This window comes from Triturus cristatus, chromosome 4_1 (assembly GCF_964204655.1).
Source record: "Triturus cristatus chromosome 4_1, aTriCri1.1, whole genome shotgun sequence".
In the NCBI taxonomy this organism is placed as follows: domain Eukaryota; kingdom Metazoa; phylum Chordata; class Amphibia; order Caudata; family Salamandridae; genus Triturus; species Triturus cristatus.
In genome coordinates this window covers 1,038,878,156-1,038,905,350 of record NC_140585.1, presented here as the reverse complement: position 1 = coordinate 1,038,905,350, position 27,195 = coordinate 1,038,878,156, and the positions used below count along the sequence as shown (strand labels likewise).

Here is a 27,195-nt window from a genome sequence, read left to right as displayed (position 1 = left end):
AGTGCTGAATGCAGTAGATATCATCTTGTGGTATATATTCACATCAGCAATTTTTACTCTTGGTGATTAAAGTTGGGGAGTTCTGTGAGGTCTTTGATATGAGGGTAACATATGTTGCAAGTAAGTATTTAAAAAACAGATATTTATACTCCTCATAGGTGACCTGCAGGTCTGTGAATGAACACGTGGCTGTGCCAGACATCACACCTTCTACTTTTGAGCTCTGTATATTATCCAAACTACAATGGGGTTTCTGTAGAGTGTATTAGGCCTGCCGATACCCTTAAGGGTCTGTTGTCATATTTTTATTACAGTTTTTATTGCCAGTGGGTCAAGGGTATCCTGCCCCCATACAGCATGTGCAATGGGTGCTTGTTTACCATTGCACCCTTCTCAGTTGCAAATGCAGGGTCTGCTTTGGAGCCATGGAGCCATTAATTTACAATAATTAGAAGAGCAGTTGATGGTATGCAGCTATGTCGGCCAACCCTGGTGCCGCTGTTATACTGGGATTTATAATACTCAGTCATGAACGTCCGTGGTGCACCTCCATTCCACAAGCCATTACGAAATATTTCCATAAGGAGAGTGAAGATACTGTATGGAATGTCATGTGTGTTTTGTACTTGGTACAACAGGCACAGAAGGGATACCATCTTAGCAATGGTTGTTCGCCCCATTAATGACTGTCGGAGGGGCGACCACAAAGTCAAGTCGCTCTAAAGTCTGCTCTGTTAAGGTATAAGTTTATGCTCCTATTCATGCTTCTTTTGTGCAACATACATCCCAAGGTATTGAAACCCTTCTGTGGCCTTGGTGGCCCAGTGGAGGTTTACCTGCCTGGTATGAATCTGGTATACCTCTGAGTTAGAGAGGTTCACTTTCAAGCCACAAACGTTACTGAATATCTGAAGCATCTGCATAACCATGTAATCTTCCTCTTAAACAGCGTAAATTTAAATTACAAAAACAAATTCATGAACAACTAAATAAGAATCATTGTTTGTAAAATTAAAATGGACCAAAAATGCTTCCTACATATTGCAGTTTCAAACTTTAAGAATGCCACTCATTTAAATAACACCACACTAACTGTGGGAATATGTTGGGAACATACAGTGGCTGAATTCATATGAACCATACGGAGTACACCTACTTCAGACTGAATATAATCTGATTGTAAACAAACTCAATGCCATATTTATTTTACTGGGTTAAATGTGTTTCATAAAATTAAAAGGGTGTGCTAGCAGCACCATTTAGTCTGTGGCTTTCAACTAAACGTTGAAGTCTTTACCATTTTGCGAGTGCCTGTCCTACTTTGCAGCCGGATTCAGCACAGTGGAGTGAGAGGTGTTTCTCTACACGCCAGGATTACTTTGCCACCATGGAGGTGTTTTAGTGGGCTCTGGGCCTAATGTTGCCTAATGCTGCCCCATAAACAGTTAATCTTTGTTCGTCTCCAAAAGAAGGCTTTTCAGGTTATCCATTTCAGTTCTGAAATTGAGGGACTGGCCCACAAACTTTGCTGGTCATGTTCTCCCTGGTGGAAAATTAAGACTTTCTGTGCTCTTATGGTTACATAATTATGTTCTGGTCCCCCCCTCTCTTAAGGTTTGCAGAATCAGGGACTTCTCTAACTTGGGTATGACCCCTGGAAGCACCCACTGTGCACAGTCTTTGGTCTCACTGGACAAGAACCACAGTACCTGTGCTAGACCTCAAAGCAGTGTTCTGACAAGTAAGATATTATATATCCTATCCCTCATCTTGGACAGGACTCTTATTTTACAGCTAGGTTTGCTCTTTATAAGTACATTAGATCTACATGATATGAAGATCTTTCGATTAATTGAGAGATGTTTGCAATTGTATGCCGACCCTTTTCTTAGCAACTTCTTTAGCAACATATGTTGTCTCTTGTATCATTTTAGTGCTACAAGGAAGGAGAATTATTCCCCCAAGCGCTCATGAAATAATTGCCAAGGCATTGTCAAAGTCTTTTTAGCATCTTGCACTGATTGCATTTATGAACTGGGCAGATGTTTAGGTTCCTTTCACGATTATCTAAAGCACAGTGTATTGGATGTCCGCTCTAGTTCTGAAACCCAGTTTGGACAAGCCAGGCTGCAAAAATACTTTTTTAAGTTGCACGTTATTTATTTTTTTTAATATAAAACCATCATGACACCAGTCATAGTCTGTTTATGCTTTTATTCTTCCTACCAGTTTGAAGGACCAGGGTCGTTCTAGATGTAGGCGTTAGTACAGGTGAATCAACTGACTTTTTACCTTCTTATCCCAAAAGTAGTAGTAATATAGAATTACTACATTGAATATTTTGTACTTAATGGTTGTGATTAGTTGAAACATTATTTTGGATATAATGATAATTCCATGCTTTGAGTCTGTTTACATGGGATTTGAAGTTTCAGACTCTGTAGCCTGCCTACTCAATAGCGATCACTTCAGCTAGAAGTCTTTGAAATCCAGACCTTTCTCACTTTGGCACAATACACTGTTTTCAGTGGGCAGTACATGGAACCCCAAGGGGAGTTTTTTTTAGATTGCCAAATTAGTTGGGGGATGATATATCCTTAGGTAGCCATGTGAATTAGCCCATAGAAGACACAAATTTCACAACTTGGTGGAGAAGAGCCCTTCATTATCGCTTTTAGTTTTTCTCACTGCTGCGGTTACGTACATAGTCAATGATGTGGGCAAGCAAACCAGTATTGTTAAGCTTTCTAAATTGATTCCCTCATATTTTGTAATATGAGAGCTGACCTTTACTCCGTGATGCTTTTTTGTTATACTTGTACAATTTTACTTAATGTAGCCCTCGAGGTTTGAATATTTACAGCAACATCTCCTGATGGATTCACCCATGTTATGCTGGCATTCCAGTGTGGATTAGAGTTCCAGAGCCTTTGATCAGTCTGATCCTTCTCTTATTCACAATCCGCTGATAAAGTAAAGGCCTCCGTATAAAGGAAAAAAGCAACTATTTCACACAGGAAATAGAATCCGCTCAGGACTCCACCAAACGATTGTTTCAGGTGGTGTCCAAACTTGTGGCTCTACCAGAAAACCACTCCAACATTGTAACTCAAGCTTTCTGTGACTCTCTAGCCCAGAGCTTTCAGGCAAAAGTTGATAAAATTTTCCCCAAGTTCGAGGCTTCCTCTTCCATTGAGATTCTGCCTAATGTAGATAAAGAGCGGTCCGAGTCTTTGGCTTTTACGGAATTTTCTCCGCTCACCTCGGAACATATAGCCGCTATGGTGAGCAATGCGAAATCAGGCTCACTGTTCGATTCCTGTCCACAGTCTATCCTGAAACGTATTCCTGACCTAATTGGTGTTAACCTGGCAAACATTTTTAACACCATGTTCATCACAGGCTTTTCTCCCACTAAATGGAAAAAGGCTTCTATTCTTCCCTTGTTAAAGAAACCCAATCTGGATGCGTCGGATCCCAACAACTACCGGCCCATCGCTCGTCTTCCTCTGCCTGCGAAACTGGTTGACAAAGTAATGAGTAGTCAACTCCCACAATACATCCAAGACAACCAGTTGCTGGATGAAAACTCAATTTGGTTCCAGAGCCAGCCATAGCACTTAGACAGCACTGATTAAAGCCACTGAAGAGATTAGGGTCGCCCTAGACAGAGGAGGGGCAGCAGCTCTTATTCTCTTAGATTTATCAGCAGTCTTTGATACGGTTGATCATGGGCTGTTGATTACCCGTATCACTACTCTAGGCATCCGGAATAGGGCTAAATCTTTGCTGACATCCTTTTTATCTGGGCACATTCAATCTGTTAGATTGGGCAACTTTGAATCTGCCACTTTCTCTCTTCCATGTGAGGTGCCAATGTCCAGGAAACTGTTCTTAATAGGCTTCAGATGGTACAGAATGCAGCCGCAAGGATTCTCTCTGGCACCCCCAAATACAATTCTGTATCTAAGTTCATAAGACCATTTCATTGGCTGCTAATTAGAAGCCCAATAAAAGTTAAGGCACTGTGCATTGGCGATAAGACGATACACAATACAGGCCCTGGTTTTCTGAAGCACTCCTTGCGGATCTACACACCTGGTAGACAGTTGCATTCCTCAGGGGCAAACCTGCTAACCACTCCCAAAACTTACAGAACCACCTGGGGGGACAGAAGCTTTGTGGTTGGAACCACCAAGTTGTGGAACAACCTCCCTCCTCAGATCAGAGCACTTCCTACTCTTATTGCTTTCAGAAAACAGCTTAAAACCTGGCTTTTAAACAAGTTGACCTCTCCATCTCAGGAGCAGACAGTGCCAAGACGCCTCTTGTTATACGCGCGCTCTACAAGTCGCATTAACATAACAATTTCTTTCACCTTTCTATCTTTTGTTTGACAAATCAGTTTTCACAGGTTGAGAATTGGAGAGAGCCAGAGGAAATTTAAATTCAGCACTTATCTAATACCTGCTGCACTCCTAGTTTGTCAACACTTTTATTTTATGAACACCAAACCTATGTCACTGGCTCTATTTTAAGTCTGAAAGTGGACTTTAAAAAATATAACCTGATTTAGATGGGATAGAGATTAGGAATGCTTGGGAAAGGTAGCACCCATTCAAATGGTGATTGATTTTGCAAGTTCATAGCAGTAAAAGTAAGCGTGTTGACAAAGAATACTGAGGTTACCCATGGTCAGAATATGACATTGAGCAGTATGTGGATATTACTAATGTGCCTACCTTTTCCCAGCTATTTCTATTTCCTCAAGTTAATGTTCCTTGTCAGTTGGTTGACTTGGACGTTCTAGGAACATGAGTGAATGGTTCCTTGGCGATAACAGGTGTAATTACTGCTTTATAACTTTGATTCGACATCCAAATAAGGTTTCTAAGATTTTGAATAGTCACCCAGTGCTTGATGGGGAATCTTAAATATTTTAAAACCAATACCCTCATATGTCCGCCTGGTTCTCCCTTAGATTCACTTGGACTAATTACATTCTTCTATCTAATGTCTCGCATGAGCTAATATCTAAGTTAATAATTAATGTTCGTTTTGTGTTTGCACTCTAAGAATTCAAAACTGTTTTTCTTGACACTAGGAATTGGACACTCCTTTCCGGTTATATGGGCTTACAATGAATCCGCTGCTCTATAATATTACCCAAGTGGTTATCTTGTCTGCTGTTTCTGGTGTTATCAGTGACTTACTTGGATTTAATTTAAAGGTAAGAGATTGCAAGATGTTATAGTTCTCATTTTTTAAATTCAGTTTTGTACTGTTCTCAAAAATACACAATTGTATTGTAGTAGCCTATCCTAGTTACTACATTGTTGGCATGGCAGTATATGACTTCTGTTGTTTCAGTGACTATGCCTCTAACAATGCTCATATACACTACTATACATTTCTACAGTGCTATTATTCAGCAACAGAAAATCAGAACAAAACTGGTGACTTTGATTTGACTTGATTGAATATTTATAAAGTGCGTGATTTCCCAAGGGCGTCTTTGTGCCGGGTCCGAAGCACAGCGGATTCCTGGACATAATAATGTTGCCGTAGCAGGTGAAAAGCCACGTTTTTACAGCTTTTCTAAACAGCAAAAGTGAAGGACTGCTTTTTATCGCAATCGGGAGGAGATTCCATTTTTTGGCAGTCCGCAGCAGGAAACTTCTCCCTCCCCACCTCACCTACTTAAACCTAGGGACTTGTAGAAGTTTTGTGTATGCCGATCTCAGACTTCTGGTCGGCACATACCATTTCAAGTGAGATCTCAAGAACTGTGGTCCAGACCCATGCAAGGCCTTAAAGGCTAGGCACAGAGATTTAAACATAATCCTTTTATTTATGGGTAACCAGTGAAGGGCCTTAAATTTATGGCCAGTTGGCTCATATCTGGGAAGATCCAGAACCAGCCTTGCCGCAGCATTCTGCAGACGCGGTAGTTTTGGAAGATGTTGGGCTTGGATACCTTCATACGGGGCGTTGCCTTAATCCAGTCTGGATAAGGCCAAGGCGGTGACTAGCGTTTTACGTGACTCGAGGGGAATACAAGGGCAGACTCTTCTAATCATCTTTAAAATATAACAAATGGTTGAAGAGAGGTTATTTATCTGGGCATTGAAAATCAATTTGTTGTCGAATATGACTCCTAGATTTTTGACCTTGCCCACTGGTACTGGGCAGGTGCCCAGCCTGTTTGGCCACTAGTTAGGAGACCAAAAATCTGTCTTTGATCCCAACAGCATAACCTCGGTTTTGTCACCGTTCAGCTTCAGGCAGTTTAGCTGCATCCACTGATCTACCTGCGTCATGCAGTCATTAAAACGCTCAGCTGTTTCCTCCAAGTTGCCTGTAACTGACACCACTATTTGGGTGTCGTCCGCATATGATACTGGAAGAAACCCATGCTGCCTAATCATCTCTGCCAAAGGGGCAACATAAACATTAAAAAGCGTAGGGCTCAGGGTAGAGCCCTGCAGCACTCCACAAGGAGATTTAAACTATTTGGATGTAAACTCTCCCAATTTAACCGAGAATGATCTGTCTCTTCAAAAGATTACATCAACCTGAATGCAGAATCTTGAAGCCCCAAATCAGCTAACCGAACACAGAGTATCTTGTGGTTCACAGTGTCGAAGGCCGCCGAAAGATCCAATAGAATCAGGGCGGCCTTCCCTCCTGCGTCTAATATACTCCTGAGTCCCTACATTGCCATAACCAAAGCAGTTTGTCCCATGCTCTTCCCTAAAACCTTTTGCTTGAGTTTGATGTCTCTGCTCTTGCTTAATGCACTGGGATGTCTATGTTCACCTGGATAATTAATTGTGTTGGGATCCTGCCATTTTGTATTGAGGGAGTGGTCTTGGGGGGACCTTAAGGTGTTGGGAAGTAGGGAAGGGTGGCATCTTTTATAATGACATGAGTCCTTCTGACTGCAGGAATTACTGACTGAAGCAATGCTAGTTTCCTCACTCCTGTCTTCTGTTACTCATCTGGTGGGTCCTGTCTTGTCTTGAAACCCTCAAGCACTTCATCCCAAAATGAAGCTATCAAGTGACTGCATTTGACTCGCATCTCTTCCCTGGTAGTGCAATACTGCCCCAATCCCATGTACAGACTGTGTATCTGAAAGAGACCATTAGTTATAGATTCCTTACCTTAGAATTACCACCAGGTGTCAGACTAGATCCAGATAATTTTTTTCCTTAGCAGTACCCATGCGCGTCGGTAGGTGGCGTTGGTCGACTTCGCGTTCTTTGTCTGCGTCTTGGTCACCGGGATGACGTTGCGGTGTGTAATTAGACGACGCCCGTACACGCTGACGCCAGTTCTTTCTTTTTCTGCTCCAGCCAGCGCAGATTCGGAAAGAGCGTTCCCCTTAGTCACTTTTTGACTAAAACTTTTTTGACTTTTGTCGACATCTTTTTCGAGACCTTCGACTCCTGATGCACGTAGGGATGTCCCATCGTCAGACCAGCTTCAAGCCTTGTGACTCCTGTCACACGGTGATGTCTGTCATGGATCAGCACCTCGGGTGACTCTGGTGCCTGGAGCGCGACCATGACCCAAAGTGGTGCTCAAGACTGTCGGGCCATGAACCTGAAATCTTTGCGGGAGTCGTCCCGAATGCTTCTAGAGGCCCGGCTGTCGGCTCCATGCCACTCGAGGTCCCGGTTGAGAGGAAGGTCTCTGGACCGAACGCGGAGCCAACACCACTAGTCATTGAAGTCTTCGCACTCCTCGGGTAAGTCAAAGCACAAGAAGAAGACGGCGAAGAAACATCGTCGCTCTTTGCCTTCTGCCTTTCCGTCGGCCCGACGCGACACGGGAATTGGAGCATCGTCGCTCTCCTCTTCCACCTTCGTAGCCCGCATCTGGGACAATTCCACGCTTCCCTCTCTTTCCGAGAGCCGGAGCGTCCTGTGCCCAGCTTCGAGCTTTCTACGAAGCGCTGCATAGCATCGTTGGGCAGCCTGACTCTGCCGGTGTGCCTTCGGGCTCCGCGGACTCGGCTGGGGGCCCTGGGCCTTTGAGGCCGGTGGCTTCAACTCCGGCAGGCCCCTGAGGATCCAGGCCTGGATCCAGATCGGTGCGGGTCGACCTCACGGTACCTTCCCCTGTGCTGATTCCAGTGACGACTCCACCAACGCTGGTTGTGCCCCCAACTGGCGTCGATCCCAGCCTAACCCCCGATTTGGACACAGACCGGTACTTTTGTACCACTGTTCTTTCCTGGCGTCCCCTACCGCCCTGACTGGCAGCCAGAGGAGGACTGCGAGGGTCTGGTGACCCTCTAGCAGACCAACTTGAGGAGCCGGACTGGCGAGAGGAGTTGGTGAGGCCAGTGGTCTGGATGCCTCAACAGACCTTGGTATTCTTTCTCCCCCTACTGTGGCTGCGGAGAAGGGGGCCTCCTACGCTGTAGTGTTATGTAGGGCGGCTGAGGCCTTGGGCCTTGAGCTTCCTATGGTGACAGTCAGGACTAACCTCCTGACTGAGGTGTTTCAGCTGGCAGCGGCCTCTTCGGAGGTCCTGCTGCCTTTTAATGAGGCCCTCACTGACATCCTTCTGGGCACTTGGTCAAAGCCCAGCACAGGGGCTCCTGTGGATAGGATGATTGCTCAACGCCACTGCCCAGCCCCGGACGAACCATTTTTACTCTCCGAACACCCTACCCCCAAGAGCTTGGTGGTCCAAGCCTCAACATCAAAAGGCGCGTTCCCTACTGCTCCCCCAAACAGGGAATCCAAGAAGCTGGACCATCTTGAGAAGATGTTTTCTTCCGGCAGCTTAGGACTGCTGTCGGTGAACACCACATTTTTCTTGGGCCGTTACACACACACTGTGTGAGACACAATTGCGCAAGTGCTGCCGCAGCGCACGGAGGAGGCCTGGGCCGTGCTCACCCGCGCTGTCGCAGAGGGTAGAGACACAGCAAAGTTTGCCATCTGGTGTGGGCTGGATACCGCCGACTCACAGGGTAGAACGATTTCAGTGTCAGTAGCCCTGAGGCACTACGCCTGGCTGAGGTCCACTGGCTTCTCTGGGGATATTCAATCAATCCTTTTGGACATGCCTTTTGATGGCCATCGCCTGTTTGGCGATAAGGCTTGTAACACACTCAAGCGTTTGAAGGACTCTAGGGCTACTGCTAGGTCCTTGGGTCTCGCTGCCACCTCTCCCCCCATGCAGTCTGCCTTTTGCCCCTGGCTATGGAAGGGGTGCCCCACCATGCTCCACCCAGAGCCACAGGCCTGCTCAAGCTACCCAGCCTCTGCGCGGCCAGGGACGTGGGACTCAACGTCGTGTGTCTGGCGGTCAGCGGGCAGGCCAGTCCACCAATGCCCCCCCGCAGCAGCCTCCAAACCTTCCTAGTCCGACTTTTCAGAGCCACCAATTGTCAGTGAGCAGTAGGATCTGCCATCACCTGCCCCATTGGTGCAACATCACGTTGGACAGGTGGATTTTGCAGATAGTCTGAAGGGGCTTCTCCCTCCCTTTCGAGACTACCCCACCCTCCAGGCCACCTACACTCCATCGCATGTCGGAGTATCATTTGGCCCTTATCCGCCAGGACGTTACGACTCTCTTGGCCAAGAGAGCTATAGAACACGTCACTGTGCCAGAAGTAGGTTGTGGTTGCTACTCACACTACTTCCTGGTGCCCAAGAAGTACAAAGGCCTGCGTCCTATCTTAGACCTCAGAGACGTCAACTGCTTCGAGATGTTAACTTTGGCTCAGGTCTTGCCTGCCCTCGACCCTGGAGATTGGATGGTAGTGTTGGACTTGCAGGACGCTTACTTTATCATCCCCGTCTTGCCTGCCTATTGGCGTTACCTACGGTTCACGGTAGGCCATGAGCATTTTCAGTTCACCGTGCTCTTTTGGCCTTACCAGCACCCCTCGGTTGTTTACGAAAGTGATGGCGGTGGACGCAGCTCATCTGCGCAGATTAGGGGTTCCAGTCTTCCCCTATCTCGACGACTGGCTGTTGAAGGCGGGCTCGCCCCAGGCTGTCATTTCCCACCTTCAGACTACGGCGGACCTCCTGCATTTGCTGGGGTTCACTATCAGCGAGCAGAAGTCGCACCTGATTCCCTCTCTGAAGCTCCTTTTTATCGAAGTGGTTCTGGACACCGCACTGTTTCTGGTTCATCCTCCTGAGCAGCGAGTCCGGGATATTCGGGCTATGATACCGATGTTTCAGCCTCCATCCCGGATTTCTGTGATAATTACCCTGAGGCTGCTGGGCCTCATGGCCCCCTGCATCCTGCTGATAGATCATGCCAGATGGCATATGTGGGCTCTGCAGTGGGACCTGAAGTTCCAGTGGGCGCAGCATCAGGGGGATCTTTCCGATGTCGTCCAGGTCTCTGGGGAGGGGGGACTACAAATCAGTTGCAGTGGTGGCTCACGAACCAGGATTGGGTCAGCAGCAGATCACTCTCCCTTCCCCAACCAGTGTTCACAGTAGGGACGGATACATCACTTCTGGGATGGGGCGGCCACATGGGGGCGGCAGAGATGAGAGGCCTCTGGTCTTAGGTGGAGTCCGAGCTCCACATCAAACTTCTGGAGCTCCGGGCAATTTGTCTTGTACTTGAGGCATTCCTTCCCTCTGACACAAAAAAAGAGAGTAGTACATGTGTTCCAGGACAACACCACCACCACGTGGTAGTGCATTAAACAGGGCGGGGTGGGGTAGTGGACCCTATGTCAAGAGGCTGTTCGCCTTTGAACATGGCTGGAACATCAGGGCATATCACTGATGGTTCGACACCTGGCAGGTTCCCTGAATGCCAGGGCGGACGAACTGGGGCGTCTGTGCATGATGGATCATGAATGGCGTCTTCACTCGGAGGTGGTGCAAGGTCTCTTTCAACATTGGGGAGAGACTTCGTTAGATCTATTCGCCACCGAAGAGAACGCGCAATGTCAGCAGTTCTGCCCTTTGGAGTTTCCAAGGCGGCACTCGCTCTGCGATGCCTTTTGTTGGGAGTGGAATTGCGGCCCCCTGCACGCCTTTCCGCCTGTTCAGCTTCTAACCAGAGTGCTGAAGAAGATCAAGCGCGACCGGGCCAAAGTAATTCTTGTGGCTCCGAACTGGGCACGAAGAATCTGGTACCTGAGCTCTTGAGCATGGCCATCGATCCTCCAATCAGACTGCCTCTTCGGGAGGATCTTCTGTCACAGTAGCAGGGGACGGTCCTCCACTCGAACCTGTCCAGCCTCCACCTCCTTGCATGGAGATTGAGCATCGACAGTTGACAGCTTTCGACCTTCCTCCCGAAGTCTGTTTCGTCATCTTGGCAGCCAGGCATCCCTCCACCAAAACGGTATACACCTGTAGATGAAACAAATTTGTTTCTTGGTGCACAGCAAAGGCTGTGGATCCCCTTTCTCACCCTCTTTGAGAGGTTCTCCTCTTCATTCTTTCCTTGGCCCAGCAGGGCTCTGCTCTGGGCACTCTTAAGGGCTATCTTTCGGCCTTTCTTGGCATTACTGATCAGCCTTCACTTTTCAAGTCCCCGATTGTTAACAGATTCTTGAAGTGCATTACTCATCTCTTTCCTCCTTCTACTTTCGTAATGCCTCAGTGGGACTTGAACCTTGTGTTCATTTATCTTATGTGCACTCTCTTTGAACCACTACATAATTGTCCTCTTTGTCTCCTTACTTTGAAGACTGCTTTCTTGCTTGCCATCACCTCTGCTCGCAGGGTGAGTGAGCTTTAGGCTTTATCTTCTAAACCTCCTTTCCAGCTGTCCATCCGGAGAAAGTAGCCCTCTGTACTCGGCCATCTGTTCTGCCCAAAGGGGTTCCATCCTTCCACCTAGGTCAGATCATCACATTGCCCACCTTCTTCCTGCCTCTGCACCCTGAAGGAGAGACTCCTCCGTCTGGACCCAAAGCGTGCGTTGTCTTTCTACCTTGACCGCACAAAAGACTTGCGGGTGGACGATCAACTCTTCGTGGGTTATGTGGGCACCAAGAAGGGTCGGGCAGTGCTCAAGCGTACCATCTCTCGCTGGGTTGTCCTATGCATCAAGATCTGTTATTCTTTGGCTTTAAAGGAACCTCCAGTAGGACTGCACGCCCACTCTTCCAGGGTGATTGCAGACACTACTGCTTTGGGACGTGGAGTTCTGTTGAATGACATCTGCCAGGCAGACAAACCAAACATTACTGTCTGGACAACCCACTCCGGAGAGACCGCTTTTTCGGCAGTTCTGTTCTCCAGGACTTCCTTGTGTGAAGTTGGTTCTCAGACCCACCTTCGGGGTTGGTATTGCTGGGGTATCTCTTCTAAGGTAAGTCCTCTATAATTAATGGTCTCTTTCAGATGAACAAGTTACTTACCTTCAGTAACGATGTATCTGTAAGAGACCTACATTAGTTATAGATTCCTTACCGCCCCACCCATCCTCCCGGTTTTGCGAACTGACTTCTAGGGCTAGGGACTCCCTTCCAGGACCCTAGTTTTGTACACCAGTGGTCAGTGTCTTGCATGGTTCTGCGCTTCTGGCGTGGAAAGTTGTGTCAGAACTGATGTCCGCGCACAGGGGCAGCGTCTAAGACAACGCAAAGTCATCCCGGCGACCACGATGCCGACGACAAACGCATAGTTGACCGAGGCCACCTACCAACGCGCAGGGGTGTACTACTAAGGAAAAAAATCCTCCAGATCCAGTCTGACGCCTGTGGGTAATTCTAAGGTAAGGAATCTATAACTAATGCATGTCTCTTACAGATACATCGTTACCGAAGGCAAGTAGCTTGTTCCATACTACTGCTGGATATGGGGAGCCCCAACCAACTTTTATAAGATAGATGTGGCCACTTTCATTAGTAGCTGAGCAAAGCTGGGGAATTTAGTGCCTGCTTAGTTTGGTCTGGATGTGGAAACGGCACTAGTAATCACCACTCTAGTGCCGTAAATTCTTCTAACTCAAGGTTGCCTCTACCTACCTCACACGTCATGCCAGGACACACCCACATTATATGGAAAAAGTCTGCATCAACCTCTCTGCACATTTGTGGCAATTTGAGGCATCCGTTACATACCCCTTATGGGTGCCCTCTGGGATCATGTATAGCTTGTGTAGGTAACTGGATGTATTTAAATCCGTAATCTCTGCGTATCCACTCTTCCAGACTTGGAGATGGTTTGGGAAAACAAACACTTTAGTTATTTGGGAATACAAGTTACAAATGATGTAACAGACCATTTCAACCTTTAATTGAGGTAGGATACTGACAGGGCTCATGCTCCATGGAATTTTTGAAGAGACTACCTCTAGAATATTACCTCCAAAAATGGTCTTTCTTCTTCAGTTTCTTTATATGCCTCAAAGCTCTATGTGCCCTGTGCCAGTGAACCTGTTTCACGAGTTGGATCTTTAGTCTAAGTAAGGAAACCTAATTCTGTTGAATTAGACTGTGACCCAATCCCAAAGGTAAATGTATATATGAGTACATCTTCATGTGTAAATGTAGTCTTAGACTTTATAGTACACAAACTACTTTTGGCTATTCACCATTCCGAATGTTAATTTATTACAAAGTGTGGATTTACATATCTACATCCTCTGGAATGGAGTGGAGTCAAATTTTCAAGTGTAAAGTTACTACAGCCAAAAATGACCCAAGACAGTAGTAAATATAATCCAGCTCAGGCCTAGAGTATATCCAGCACCACTCCTGGCCAACCACTGCTACTCAACAAGCTCAAAAATAATGGAGGTAGGAACTTAAACTACAACTCACAAAATGTTAAAATAAATTAATTTGTTTTAACTTTTTAAATACTTGTATAAGTTTAATGAATATATATACATATATATAAATGCTGTGTGTATATATAATGTATAAGTATGTAAAATAATTTTATGATCAAATATTTTAATAGCCTGTTTTCATTTTAAAAATGTAAGTTAATTTTTTTAAACAAAATCAATTTCATTTAAATTAGTTTCAATACATAACTTTTTATAGTTAGTACATAGTAAGTAAATATAAACCTCTTATTTTTGTGTTTTTAAAATCTTTAAAAAAATAATTTTAATGTTTTAACAAATTAAATATTTAATTCAGAATTAAGTTAAAGGTGTAAAGTTACTACTAGCAACTTTTCACTTGTAAAACCTGTATTAGTAATTCATTTTTATGTTAAATATTCTGTGTAATTTAATTTTATGCAATTAGTTTAAATGTAGAACAAAATAAAAACAAATGCTACAGCATTATTAACTTAACCTTAAATAAAATATTTAATCAATGTAACTATATTAAATTAAATTCTAGTTATGTTTTTAAAGATTAAAAAATCTCACCTATAGTAAAATGTTTATATTTACTTCGGTGTTAACAAATTACAAATGCACTTCGATGTGGTCCACTGTGGACCAGTCATATACAAATATTTTCTTATACAATTTAAAATGGATTATATTTTAAATAAGCTATACTTGAGTTATAGTGTTTTGTTTTTGTTTTTACCTTGGTCTGGTTCCTAGAAAGAACTGAAATCAAATATAACAGTGTTGAATACGTGCTGTGGCAAAGTAAAATTCACTGAAATCCTTATTATGGATGATATTCATTACTTGGACATACATTCTAAAATTATTAACAGGCAGTTGTAGTCAACAGATTAACAAAACCCACTCATAGGAACAATATTCTGCACTTACCAGCCTTCACCCTTATTCTCTAAAGAAATATTTACCATTCTCTCAGCCTTTAAGACTTAAAAGGATTGTATTGAATGAGGATGAATATCCGATCCAGTTGTGGAAAATTAAAGACCAGTTAATGAAGGATAAACATATTTTTCTTAAATTGATGCTCAGAAAGAAATGGCTACCAAAAGTAAACATTTTTTGTCCGAAATATCTCAAGATACCACAAAAGAGGTCTATATGTACTAAAATACTTAAATTACCTGTTCAAAACGCTTGCATTTCGAAGACCCAACAATATAATTGTCATAATAGCCCTTACTGAAAAAAATAAGCTTCATCTTGGTTGATTGATACCCCAAAAGAATGATGCCTATCCATGTCTGAATTGTAATAACAAAATAAACAAAGAAGGGGGTATCCTTAAATGAGAGAAGGTAAAGACCTTCTGTCTGTTAGAGAGTTCTCAGAGAAGTAAAAAGAGAAATTATTTCTTTTTTATGAAACCCCTCACTCACCAACCTGGTTGGTGACATGCTTCATCATCAGGGTCCACCCGAGCAGTCGAATACCACTCGGGTGTGCTTCAACGCCTGATTACAGCGGAGCAGGTTTGTTATTATATCAGTACGTGTAAGTGACGTGTGTGAGTGAGTGAAATAAAGTTAAAAGTAATCCTACTGTACTCCCTAACAAATTTAATATGGAGCAGCAGGGTCACGATTAAAAAAGTGGTGAAGTGTAATACTAATGTAGGTTTAATTTGACCTAAAGTATTATCCAAATATTGACGGTCTACATGTTTCAACCTTTGAGTGTAATCACAGGTTTTCGTCAGGACCTATCGACACACCGGGCGGTCTACACGCACTAAGGTGCATCCAACCCTGGAGCGTCTGTGTGCCACCTACATATACTTGCGAGGGTGGTAAAAAGGGTTCAAGGAGTCCTCTGTGTACAGATGAACCTGAAAAAAGCACATACAGTTCTGGGCAATCAGAAAATGATCTATTTAGAATTAGAATGAACAGTGCCCATTTCCGTGTGAACTCTCATTTTTGCGCATATAAGCACCTCATTCTGAGTTATGCGCCCCATGTAATTACCATTGGTTGTTGGAACCGAGCATTCGTTCCATATTATGCGAAATTAGCATCAACCCACTAAATCATTGTGGAAATTGTGGGTGTCTCCGAATGCTCAGCTTGGAAACAGAGGCAGAATGCTTCAAACAGACATTGTTTCAAAGGAAGCCATTGAAGGGACACAGATGGATAGAAATTCTGGATCTCTTACTCGAGCCCGAAATCAGATGGTCAGCTGGATTTTGAATTATCTAGAGATGCTGATTCAGTTATTGAGACTGTCTCAGAAAAAGTGAGTTACAATAATCCAGTCTTGAAAGCACAAAAGACTGAACAACCAACTTTTTTTGAGTTCGAGGGAAGAAGAGGTAGAATCTTCTGAATATTATGGGAAGTAGAAAACCAGCAGAAGCTACTTTCTGGATTTGATTTTCGGAGTTTAAAATCAAAGCTAACCCCCAAATTCCTCACAGAATCAGCAGTGATAAGAGATGGGCCTAATTCAGGAGGCCACCGACTAGACCTCCATAAGGAAGAGAAATAAATGGATTTCTGTTTTAGAACAGTTAAAGTAAAGAGAGTTTAAGTCCATCAATGAGGAGATAGCATGAGCAAGATAGGTTTGGAGGAGCAATAGATTTCCCTTAATCGAAGTATGAATTGGGTATCATATGCATAGGCGAAGAAATTGAAAGAATAAAAGAAGCCAAAGGTACCACACACATGTTAAAAGGGATGAGGAACTCTGTAAATTTCCTTTAAAAAAATGGCTTGACAATATAACTGCTGAGAGAGAGTGTCAAGAAAAGAGCCCTGCCTGTCCTGAACACGACCTCCCTCTCCAGTCATCTGCAATTTTTGCTGGAGAATGGAGAGGGAGACCAAGTCAAAATCCACCGAAAGATCGAGCACAACAAGGGCCAAATAGGATTCTCTGTCTAAGGATATGTGAAGTTTGTTGGATATTGCTACAAGAGATGTTTCTGCCCCATAACTAGGTTTAAAACCAGGATTGAAGTAAATCAGAAATAGAGGTGGATTGTAGATGGGTAGGTAGTTGAGTGTTAACCCAGCTTCGACAATCTTGGCTACAATTGAGAATAAGGAATGTAATTGGATTGGATTGGATAGTGTCTGGCTCGTGGACTTTTTTATTGTTGTAATAGTGGGGTGACTTCGGTCTTTTTCTATGTCTCTGGAACTCTACCACTGGAAAGAGAAAGATTATACAGATACGTTTTTGCGGGGGCTAAGGAATTTGCCAAGGACTATATAATGTGAATGGGGCAGTAATCCAGTAGATAGCTAGAGGAAAGAGAGGGCATTTTAGAAATAATGTAATCGCACATTGGATGTAGATAATCTGCGCATAGTGTGTTTGATGCAATTAACAATTTGACAATTGCAGTTTTATAACTTTTGCATAATTCTGGGTCCTGAAAACTCAGACACCATAAGAGTTCATATTTATTTGGTTCCAATTACCATGATCATCTACAGCTTTTTGACCATTAACAATTTGCAACAGTTTGACAGATTTCCTTTCTGATCAGAGAGACGTCGGGACATCAATCAACATGACTGCTTCAGGCAACAGCTGATATTTGCAGCTTTCTTTGGTCATCCTGACAAACATTTGGAAGCACCAATTTCAATGTTTTTTCAGCAAGTTGTTGCTTTTATTCTGGCGAATTGAACTCGCTTGTTCCTGTCATAAATTGAATACTTGACTTGAAATCCAATCATTGGTCTTGCTTCATTAAATTTTTTTTATCCTGATGATGACCCTCATATTGTTAGAGGTCAAAATACTGTTGACAATTAGAGCAATTTGAGTCAAATACCTATGAACTGGTATGGTGCCGGAGTCTTAAGGACTCAAAATTGCACAAACATTATAAGGTTACTATTGATTCAGTGCTAAGCAATGCACAGTCTAGCACAGTTTACTTTTTTCCACTGTGGGATCATCTGAGCACTATTCTGAAGCAGCAAATAAAAAAACAGGAGAAACATTTGTAGACTTTCATAAATAATGTTATCTCTATAATTACTGAATTGTAAACTTGTGAGTACCTGTACATGTATGCATTTCTAATTGATTGCGCCACACTGAACTTTTGTTCTTTATGTATTTGTATTCCCCAGGTTCCAGATGGTTTTGGGCTGCCCTTTTTTATGAAATCATTGAATGCAGGGGGCCATTGCACTATGATTTTCTATGCAGCACTGACTAAAGTTACCATGATTGATGGTGATATTAGATTTGTGACAACGATTTAGCTTATGCCATGTATTACTATAGAACTGGCAAAAATAATATATATGCCAGAACATAACGCACATCTGTATTTGCGCATAAACCGTGTTATATGTAGAATTTGAGCGCTTCAGTACCTCTTAATGCAGTCTGGTTCAAGTAGATAAAGTATGTCTACAGTGTTATGTATGCTGATATTGTTTAAAAAATTTCTTTTCTAGTTATGGAAAATAAAGTCTTGACACCGAAGAAATCGTAGAACAATCCTCTGGAATCAGAGTTCTGACTAAATAAGCTGCCTCAAAGGAGTTACTGACGCCGTACTTCAAATGCTGTGGCCTAAAAGAGGGGCATAGTTTGAGAAATTTAAGTGTTTACATATGACTGACTTGTGCAATTCTTGTATTTATTTTACCTTTTCAGTGTTTTTCATTTATTTTCATTAACATTGTTTATTTTTTTAGATTTCACATGCCTAGCTATTGAACGGGTGGCAAACCGCATAAATCAAAATAGGATCCTGGCAAATTATTTCTTTATATTTTTAAACTGCCTTCAAACCGGATGGTGGATTTTGGGGGGCGCTTTCCCTCCTATCACTTCCATGAGCCAGTTTATGGAATATATCCTAGCTCGGCATAAATTGATTTAAATATTGCAGTATTTAGTCAGGTTAATGATGTACTTATTGACTTGCAAACGACCTTCTTGCCAGCCTGCGAACATTTCTTCAAACTGTATATCAGAAGGTACCAAGGAAAATTCAGAAGAGTAGCGGGCAGTATGTAAGCCTTGGTTGTAATCCTAAAACTTTTATTTTATACTTAAACTTTGGATCCGTTTGATTAAGATATGTTTTAATCACCCGTCAGTATCGATACGGTATTACTGAAAAGGTCAGTAAGTGCTCTTCTCAAGTTAAAATGTTTTGGAGCAATAAGTGTAAATTGTTACAAGACTATGATATTTTGATAAAACTAGCAAGTACTAACTGTATTTATTGTAAGACTGGGAATGCTCAAAGTGCACTTTTTTATGTGTTATTTTTATCATGTAGCTTTTTATACAGTAAATGGTATATATCATGGTGAACTATGGTGCAATATGTTCCCTTTGAGTGTTATATGAAAGTTTTCGAAATTAAATGTGAGGGCCTCAATGTTATGACTAACACACTTGAGGTTAATATGTTATTCCTTGGTCCCCTATGGTAGATGTAATTGTACCACACATTTGAAACCAGAACAAAAAAATGAGGCATTAAACTAATAGGTCAAACCTCAATTGTTCAGGAATAAAATACTGTTTTTACGAGTTCATAATGTGGTTGAAGACTAACTTCGAATGAAAAAGCATTTTGGAAAGTGCTGTTTTAGGAAGGTAAATAGTGAAATGAACTCACTGACAAGTTGGTACAGAAACATGTTGGAATCTCGTCCTGGCTATAAGCAGCTGAAAGACGGTTGTGTGTGTGTGTGAACTGAGGTGGAGCTGTATCAGTGCTTTTTTAGGTACATCATCAAAACTGACCAATTTTCAACCACATAGTGTGACATTTGTGTAGGATAATAATTTCCATTTAGCAGATGCCGATATTACACTTGGGTGGGCTATAGTTTTGGGGGGAAATTTCCTAAGCAAGTTTAACAAACAACAACAGAGGGACAGTTATCCCACTAATGTTTTGGACAAAGGGGGTGTGATAAAATCTACAGCAAAGCCAGAGCGCATTGAGAAACTGTTCCGACAAAATAGGAGTCTGTTACTTTATATTCCGGCCACAGAGTTTTTCATTGTGGCAAAATGGAATTGAAACAGTAAGTAATGCATCTGCCATATTAGAATGTTGAAACCTTAGGTAGTGGGGTTTTAAAAGCTAATGATGTTATACCTTTAGCAGTGACCATATTGTGTGCAGTGTGTGCTTCACGTAGAGAACAGATTTATAAATAATTTCTACTTGGGTTCACCCTGCAAGGCTCATATTTTGCCGTTCCTATTGTTGGGCTGATCTCAGGAGGTGGAAATAATCAATGAAAGGCAACTACATAAAGTGACGTGTGACACAGCTCAGCTAATCTGCACTGTAAAACTAAAACAGTTCATTGTAAGGGTCAGCGGAGATTAAAAGCTAACCATTTGCTTTCGAAGGGTGCATCTGATCATGTGATGTTTTGTTGAATTCAGCACCATATTGGTACAGGAGAAATGGTCATATTTGCTTTATAAATGAGCCGATATCATTGGTTGATTTTCAGTGCATGATTTATGTGGTCTGATGAGCAGGTTATTAAGCTTTTTTATTTTCTTATTAAACCCATTATGGGCCAACAAGGCTATAAATGTTGTTAAAAAACACATATATTTTCTCCTCTTGGGCATTAAAAAAAGGAATGACTGCAGTTGTAAACACCATTATTTATGATCTATTTCATGAAAATAAATGTTGCAATGTTTGCAAATGAATTACAGAAGAAATCGCCTTGTTACGGCTGCTTTACTTATCCCAACATACTTGCGATTACGGACAATTTAACTCCTCACACAAGCTTCCAACAATTCTGGTTGGCCTGCAGAGCACTTTTTTCCAGCACCCTTGTAGATTCTTCAGAAGATAAAGATAAAAGCAGACAGGGTTTATGTAAAATCCTTTAAAGCTTCAAATTTATTCAGAAACTTAACAAGTATTTTAACAATAGCAACATTTACATGGAGGAAGAAAAATCACAAGTTTAATTCCACAGAACACACTATTAAAGTAATATTCTCATATAAGGTATCTCATCCATATGTGGCCATCATGTTAGAATATCAAAGTTCCATCTACTTGGCACATAGCCCTTGACCTTCATGAGCTATTTCTGTTCATAGAATGGTTCTTATTCAAAACAAATACAGGTTAAAAACTTTATATGGTTTTCGTGTAATATCTTACCACCATTCCGTGAAGCCTTTTGCAGGCTAAATTAGACCATGCTCGTATACAAGTTGACACATTTATGTCATACAGCAAATTTAGCAGGGCAGTACTAACAAAATGACATGTTGCTGTATCATTCATATATCCATTCAGCATTCCATGTTAAATATTACATCTACTAAGGTCAAATAGAAAGGCCCTCACAACTTATTACCTGTTATAGAAGGTATCAATGTACGTATAGCATTGAAGGGCTCCAAGTAAATCCGGAATTCACTGTAGTTTTCTGGAAGGCCAGACCAAATCTCACTGTTGTATGTTGTAATAACTAGCGCAGTAGAGGAAATAGGGATTCTAATACTTGTATTCTAAACCCGAAACATCGACATACATGCAGCCAGTCACCAGTCAGCATCCTTCTGCTGTTGGTTTTCTAAAGATGAAAGGCAATTAAATGGTCTCATCTGGGCTTCATTCGTGAAGATAGAATCATTAATAAAGAGCTTGCTGTTGCTCACTCGCTTATCCTTTTTAAATCTGGCGGTTATTCCATTTATCTGTGCATGTACATCCACACAATGTATTTTTTTACATTTGTCTAAATACTTGGCATACAACCGAGATAACTGGTACCATATCTCCTAAAAAGGACTATTGGTTTAATTCTAAAAATATGACCTCTTACAATAAAGCCTGCACAATTTGTGATACACAGCCTCCTTCTGCAGTCGGCAGTCTTAATGTACTACCAAAATATATTCACAGCTATAATGTTGTCAGGCTGCTGTGTCACTTCTTAAGACAACCAAAACATATAAAGTTATCCTTTTCTTTGGCACTCCACCTTTCCTAAAGACGATATTTGGCATAAACAGTTGGGCTTTACTGCAGCATTGTTGGGAATGGGCCATTTTTCTGTTGTTTGAAATGTCTTTGTGCGTACTACAAGGTTCTCCTGTTTTCAGGGATGCACTTAATTATGCTGGGTGCTTCGTGTTGTTTCATATGAATATCGTAAAAATGGAGAGGCATTGTCTTGTGATCAATTTAACATTTCGCAGTTAATTCAACAAGTCCAAAATTAAAGCTTCCAATGTTTTAGGAAGGTTTTTATTAAAAGTAATTTCTCTATTCTTCAGATTTTTTTTATCAAATACAGCCAAGCAGATGTATGAATTGATCGTGAGACGGTGTCTCTCCAGTTTTTTGTGATAATTTACGAATTTGGGTGTTTCTAAGACAGCTGACCCAGGGAGGTGGGATACCTGCTTTATGAAGATATTAAGGGAATTAACTGACAGCCATGGAATAGACCAAAGCTGTCCAATTGGTGTTTATTGTTTAATACATCGACTTCACCACAAAGACATCCCTGAGAAATAATGCTCTCAAATGGCTGCACCCAGCAAAGCTCCATTTGCATGTGTTAGTTCTGCAGATGTCCAATTCAATATGTTATAATTATTTTAAATAGTTAAAAAGATGACACTCCACACCAACGCCTGATTTTCTCATAGCAGTTCACCAGGGAAGGAAGCAGCATTCCAACCAGGAGAGACAGATGTTCTTAAAAGTTTTCAATACTTAGAATTCAAAGTACAGTAACTGCTTTTTTAATTTGCATTTACATAAACAATTTCTCACTCTTTGGGGTGTGAAAGCTTCCAGAACAAATTTGATTTAAAAAAAAAAAAAAAAGTATTGGATTATGAAACTCTAAAATTCACATTTGCTTTCTAGGATCACTGAAACCAACACAGCCTCAGATCTTTTTAGACAGTGTTTGAGTGTTGGGGGGCAGCATTTGCTTGTGAAATAGCCAGACAGAATACTCATCACAAAGTCTGCTGTAATCACTGACAAGGAGCATGTTGTGATAATACCATAGGTTACTATGCACTCCTAATCATTCTTGCTAGACGTGGGCCCTACATACCCTAAATGTACCTGTAGCATGACCGTGCAGATGTCCAGTACACTTGAAAATGCACACTTTGTTAAACTGTTCAGATGAATTCGGCTGTAAAACACACACATTGCTTTTCATCTTATTGTTTGAATTGCTAGCTATTTTTTTATTTGTGTTTCAAGACTAGGCCTAAATCATGCATGTTTCCCATAGTTCTCCCTTGTACCAGAGGAGATGGGCAACTTCACATGTTCAACAGGAAAACCCTGGTGATGGGGGGCAGTGAAAACTACCAAATACTCCCCTGAACTCCCATCGTGAGGGGAGCATTTTATTTTTTCATTTTCAAAAAGAATATCCTGTTTCGGAGTTTTCTTTTTTAGAAAATAAAGAAAAGTAAACTGTCCGGCTGTTCCTGCCACTGCTTTATAAATGACCACCAGCTTCGCGGTCATTTATAAATTTAGCAAGCAGAGTAGTCTCCCTGTCGAACATAAAGTCCTTGGCCAAGCCACTAGAGATTACTCATCCGCCAACATCAAAATCGGCACATTCATTTCATAGACTGAACCCATTTCATTCAAGTACTTTTTCCAACTGAATCAAAACATAATGGACTTAATTTCAGATATGATTTTGTTCTGACCCGTAGGAACCTGTACTATTGTGACCAAAAAAGTGTCCGCAATTTTAAACTTGTTAAAGAAATGTACACATAACCTCTTTTTGAGGAAGCGTTTTCTGTATTACTGTTGAAAACTGATTTGAGAATCAAGCTCCATAGTAAATATTCTTCCCCCACCATAACCCTGTCCCCCTTCCCCTGCCCCTCACAGTTAATGAGTCTACAAAGAAAATGCAACCAAATCTGCCGTCCTACTTGAAAAAACTATTTCCATCCTTATATCATCAAGACTGGAGAACCCTGGTAGACCACATACTTTCATCAGACAATGACCTTCCAGCTTCTTGAAAAAGTATTTGACTAAAAATCATGGTTGTGATCAAGAGTTAATTTCCATTGGTGGCAACAGATGTAACCCTTTGTTTACCGTTATTAATGGTTTGTTGTCTAATCAGTTAAGATTATTGAATTTCCTAATGTCATTAATAATTTGTCAGTCTTTTAGATGTGGCCCACCATTATAAATAGGAACTATGGTTATTCAAAAGATGCATCCAAGATATTTATATTACTTAACCACATCCAACTTACAAGAGCCCAGATAACTATAAGATGATTTCCTATGATTTTAAAAGATCACCTGGGCTACTTTTGTCTTCCATGCTAAATCTCCTCACAGTAAGACGAATGCTCCCTAAGTTGCCTTTGCATCCAAATAGGTGTTTAGGCAAAAATCACAAATCATCAGCCTAAGACCATTGGTGGAAACCCCTTAGCAGCTTTCAAAGTACCAGGCAAATAAGACAAAAATAAAGCAAACAGTTTTGTGGAAAGAGGATGAGAGGAGGCCGGGCAAACGCAGCCCTATATTACTCCATTACTGATTTTAATGTCCTTTATCTTTCTTCCCTTGCTGTCCTTGTCAAATTATTATTGTACATTTTTTAACCAGTTGCACTTCTTCAAAGGAGGTTCTCAAAGTCTACAGTTTAGCCCATAAGCAGCTTTATTCATCTCTTTTGAATGTGCCACAGATGTCTGTGATGCAGGCATGCATATTTCCCACAATTGGTCTCATTTGAAGTGCACTACACAGAGTGAAAAAAATTGTACAATACTGTGCATTACTTGCAGCTTGCATCAGTGGATGCTGAGATACATCTAATAGACTGAGGTTTTGTTAGCTGACTGAACGAGATCTGATATCTGCAGTAGACTTCTTAGGGTGTGATTCAGTTTTGGGAAGCTTTATTATAGTTACTTGGTCCTTGCTGCATGTCTGTGCAAAGTATTACTTGCTTTAACTCAGTGGCATGGCCTGATGATCAACGTGGTCACCTGATGGTAAAGCCATTTTTGTCTTGTTGATTTTTCTGGAGTATTCCAATTGGCCTCACCTCCAAATAACTCAATTTATATATCATAGTAGACCTCTATCGAAAATACAATTTGCTGAAATAACCCTTTAGGCAAGTTAGGGATTTACCTTTTGATAATAGTGCTTGTGATAAAAACTACTTTTTTTTGCAGATTTTTCATACCTACCTAACCCCTGCTAAAAGGTCACAAATATTCCTTGTTTTGGCACCTAAAGTTTCTACCGCTATGCGACGGAACAACACAGGGAAATACATTGCATGCCTTAACCACGTATTTCCTACCCCGCATATTTTTGCAATGTATGCCATTACCACGCACTGTTTTTATGTGTATATATGTGTGTGTGTATATATATATATATATATATATATTTATCTACTGGCGGTCGCCAGTAGATAGTTATAGTTACAACCTAGTTTCCATAGGAAATCTCAAAATTCTATTTTGAATACCTTTGGCGCCGGTTGACGAATCCTCGCAAAATTTTCAAAACTAATGGGGCGCTCCGCTCAGCTCCTACCCTGAAAGTCTCGGGGTGATTCGTCAAGCGGGGGCCGAGGAAAAAGGAGGGGGTCCCAAAACGCGTTTTCCCATGCATTTTTCCATAAGACATTTAGTCGCAGCTACAGCCCGAACGGCTGAACAGAATTACGTGAAATTTGGCAGAGAGGTAGCCATAAGGTCAAGGAAGTGCCTTTTGCAGGTCTGGTGTAAATCTGTTCAGTATTTCCTGAGAAAATAGCATTTAAAAGCATATCAATATCTATACGCTCGCACTGTGCGCTCACCCTGCCGTGCGCGAGCGCAATTCTGATTGGTTGTTAGATATCGGTAAACATTCGAATCGGTCGAAACCAGAAAGTGTTGGCCGCCATTTTGTCTCTCGCAGTCTGAGGGGGTGAAAAAAAAAGGTGGAGAAGGTGAAAAGGGGGCAGAGTGGACAGTTCCTGACCCCCTAGCCATGGTCAGGGGGTCACAGAAGGACCCCCAAGGGCGCGAGCACAGCACAGCACGTACTGTGAACCGTGGGTGCTCGGTGCGCGAAGCGTGCACGGTGCGCGCACCTCGCGATGTAAAAAAAAATTCACGGTGCGCGCGTGGTGAAAAACCTGGAAAAAAAAATAATTAATAAATACATAACTTAGCATTTCAAAAACCGTACAAATTCACTGAAAAAACCGTAGGTTTCACACACGTTATAGTTACGAATTAGCATTTAAAAAACCTTGCAAATTCACTTAAAAAACCATAGGTTTCACACATGTTATAGTTAGCTGGACATTTCACTCGTAAAAAACCAATGAAATTCCCCCGTTATAGTTAGTGCAGGCAAATATAACTCACGCGACCGCAATCCTCTGCTGATGACGTCAGATATTACATCACTGATGACATATGTGTCTTTATGAAAAATAAATATTTGTAATATATGTATAGCTAAAGATTAATGGAAGAAGACATGGGTAAATAAGTGTCTAAATACAGTGATGTAATATCTGACGTCATCAGCAGAGGATTGCGGTCGCGTGAGTTATAGTTGCCTGCACTAACTATAACGGGGGAATTTCATTGGTTTTTTACGAGTGAAATGTCCAGCTAACTATAACATGTGAAACCTATGGTTTTTTAAGTGAATATATATATATATATACACATACATACCATTCAACTTACCTTAAATGCTTGATAAAGGCATGCATGGTAAAAACGTGTGCTAAAAAAATGCGTGGTAAAGGTACAATGTGGCAAAAACCTTGTTGTAAAGGCTGTTTCCCGTTTCTACAGGCAGGGTATTGAGGGAGCGTAGAAATTGGGTGTGGGGGACGAGGGAGGCTTACCTCCTTTTCAGTAATGTTTATGAAAACAATACAATCTTCAATGATAAATATTGAAAGTCAAGTCACTTTCTCACTGAAACGTCAATTTGTCTTTCAACCTGTATCACTTTTTTGTGTGGTTGTCTCAGATCTACAGCACCAATAAGACTTAACATGCTACAGAAATGGGAAGAATTTCCCATTGCTGATCATGGTCATACATTGCACTGGAAATTGTGCCAAATGATAAGAACATAATGCTCTTATTTGCATTACAGGGGCGGCTTGCCCTCATCCTAACGTAATACACCGCTCCAATTCAATCTGTAAAGAGGCAGTGAATCAGCTCACTGTCACAAGGTGAAACCTATTTTTCACTATAAAGTTGGAAAACTTGTGTAGCCATATAACATCTCGAGCGCTAATAAATCGGCTACTCTGGGCCCACTTTTTTTAAGGGAGTCAACTGTAATATTAAAGTAATTAACTTTCTTAGACAAAGGGTACC

The 27,195-nt window shown here is 41.8% G+C and overlaps 1 protein-coding gene across 6 annotated transcripts in view; it reads left to right on the top strand.

The window, feature by feature from the left end:
* Positions 1-19,320, top strand: part of PHTF2 (putative homeodomain transcription factor 2) — a 514,204-nt gene extending 494,884 nt beyond the window's left edge. For all 6 annotated transcript variants that reach the window (XM_085653986.1, XM_085653985.1, XM_085653990.1 and 3 more), the window contains 2 exons: positions 5,105-5,230; positions 18,258-19,320. In XM_085653986.1, coding sequence (XP_085510112.1) covers positions 5,105-5,230; positions 18,258-18,278 — 147 coding nt within the window. In that variant the 3' untranslated portion in view covers positions 18,279-19,320. The remainder of the gene's footprint in view (positions 1-5,104; positions 5,231-18,257) is intronic.
* Positions 19,321-27,195: the final 7,875 nt, after the last annotated feature.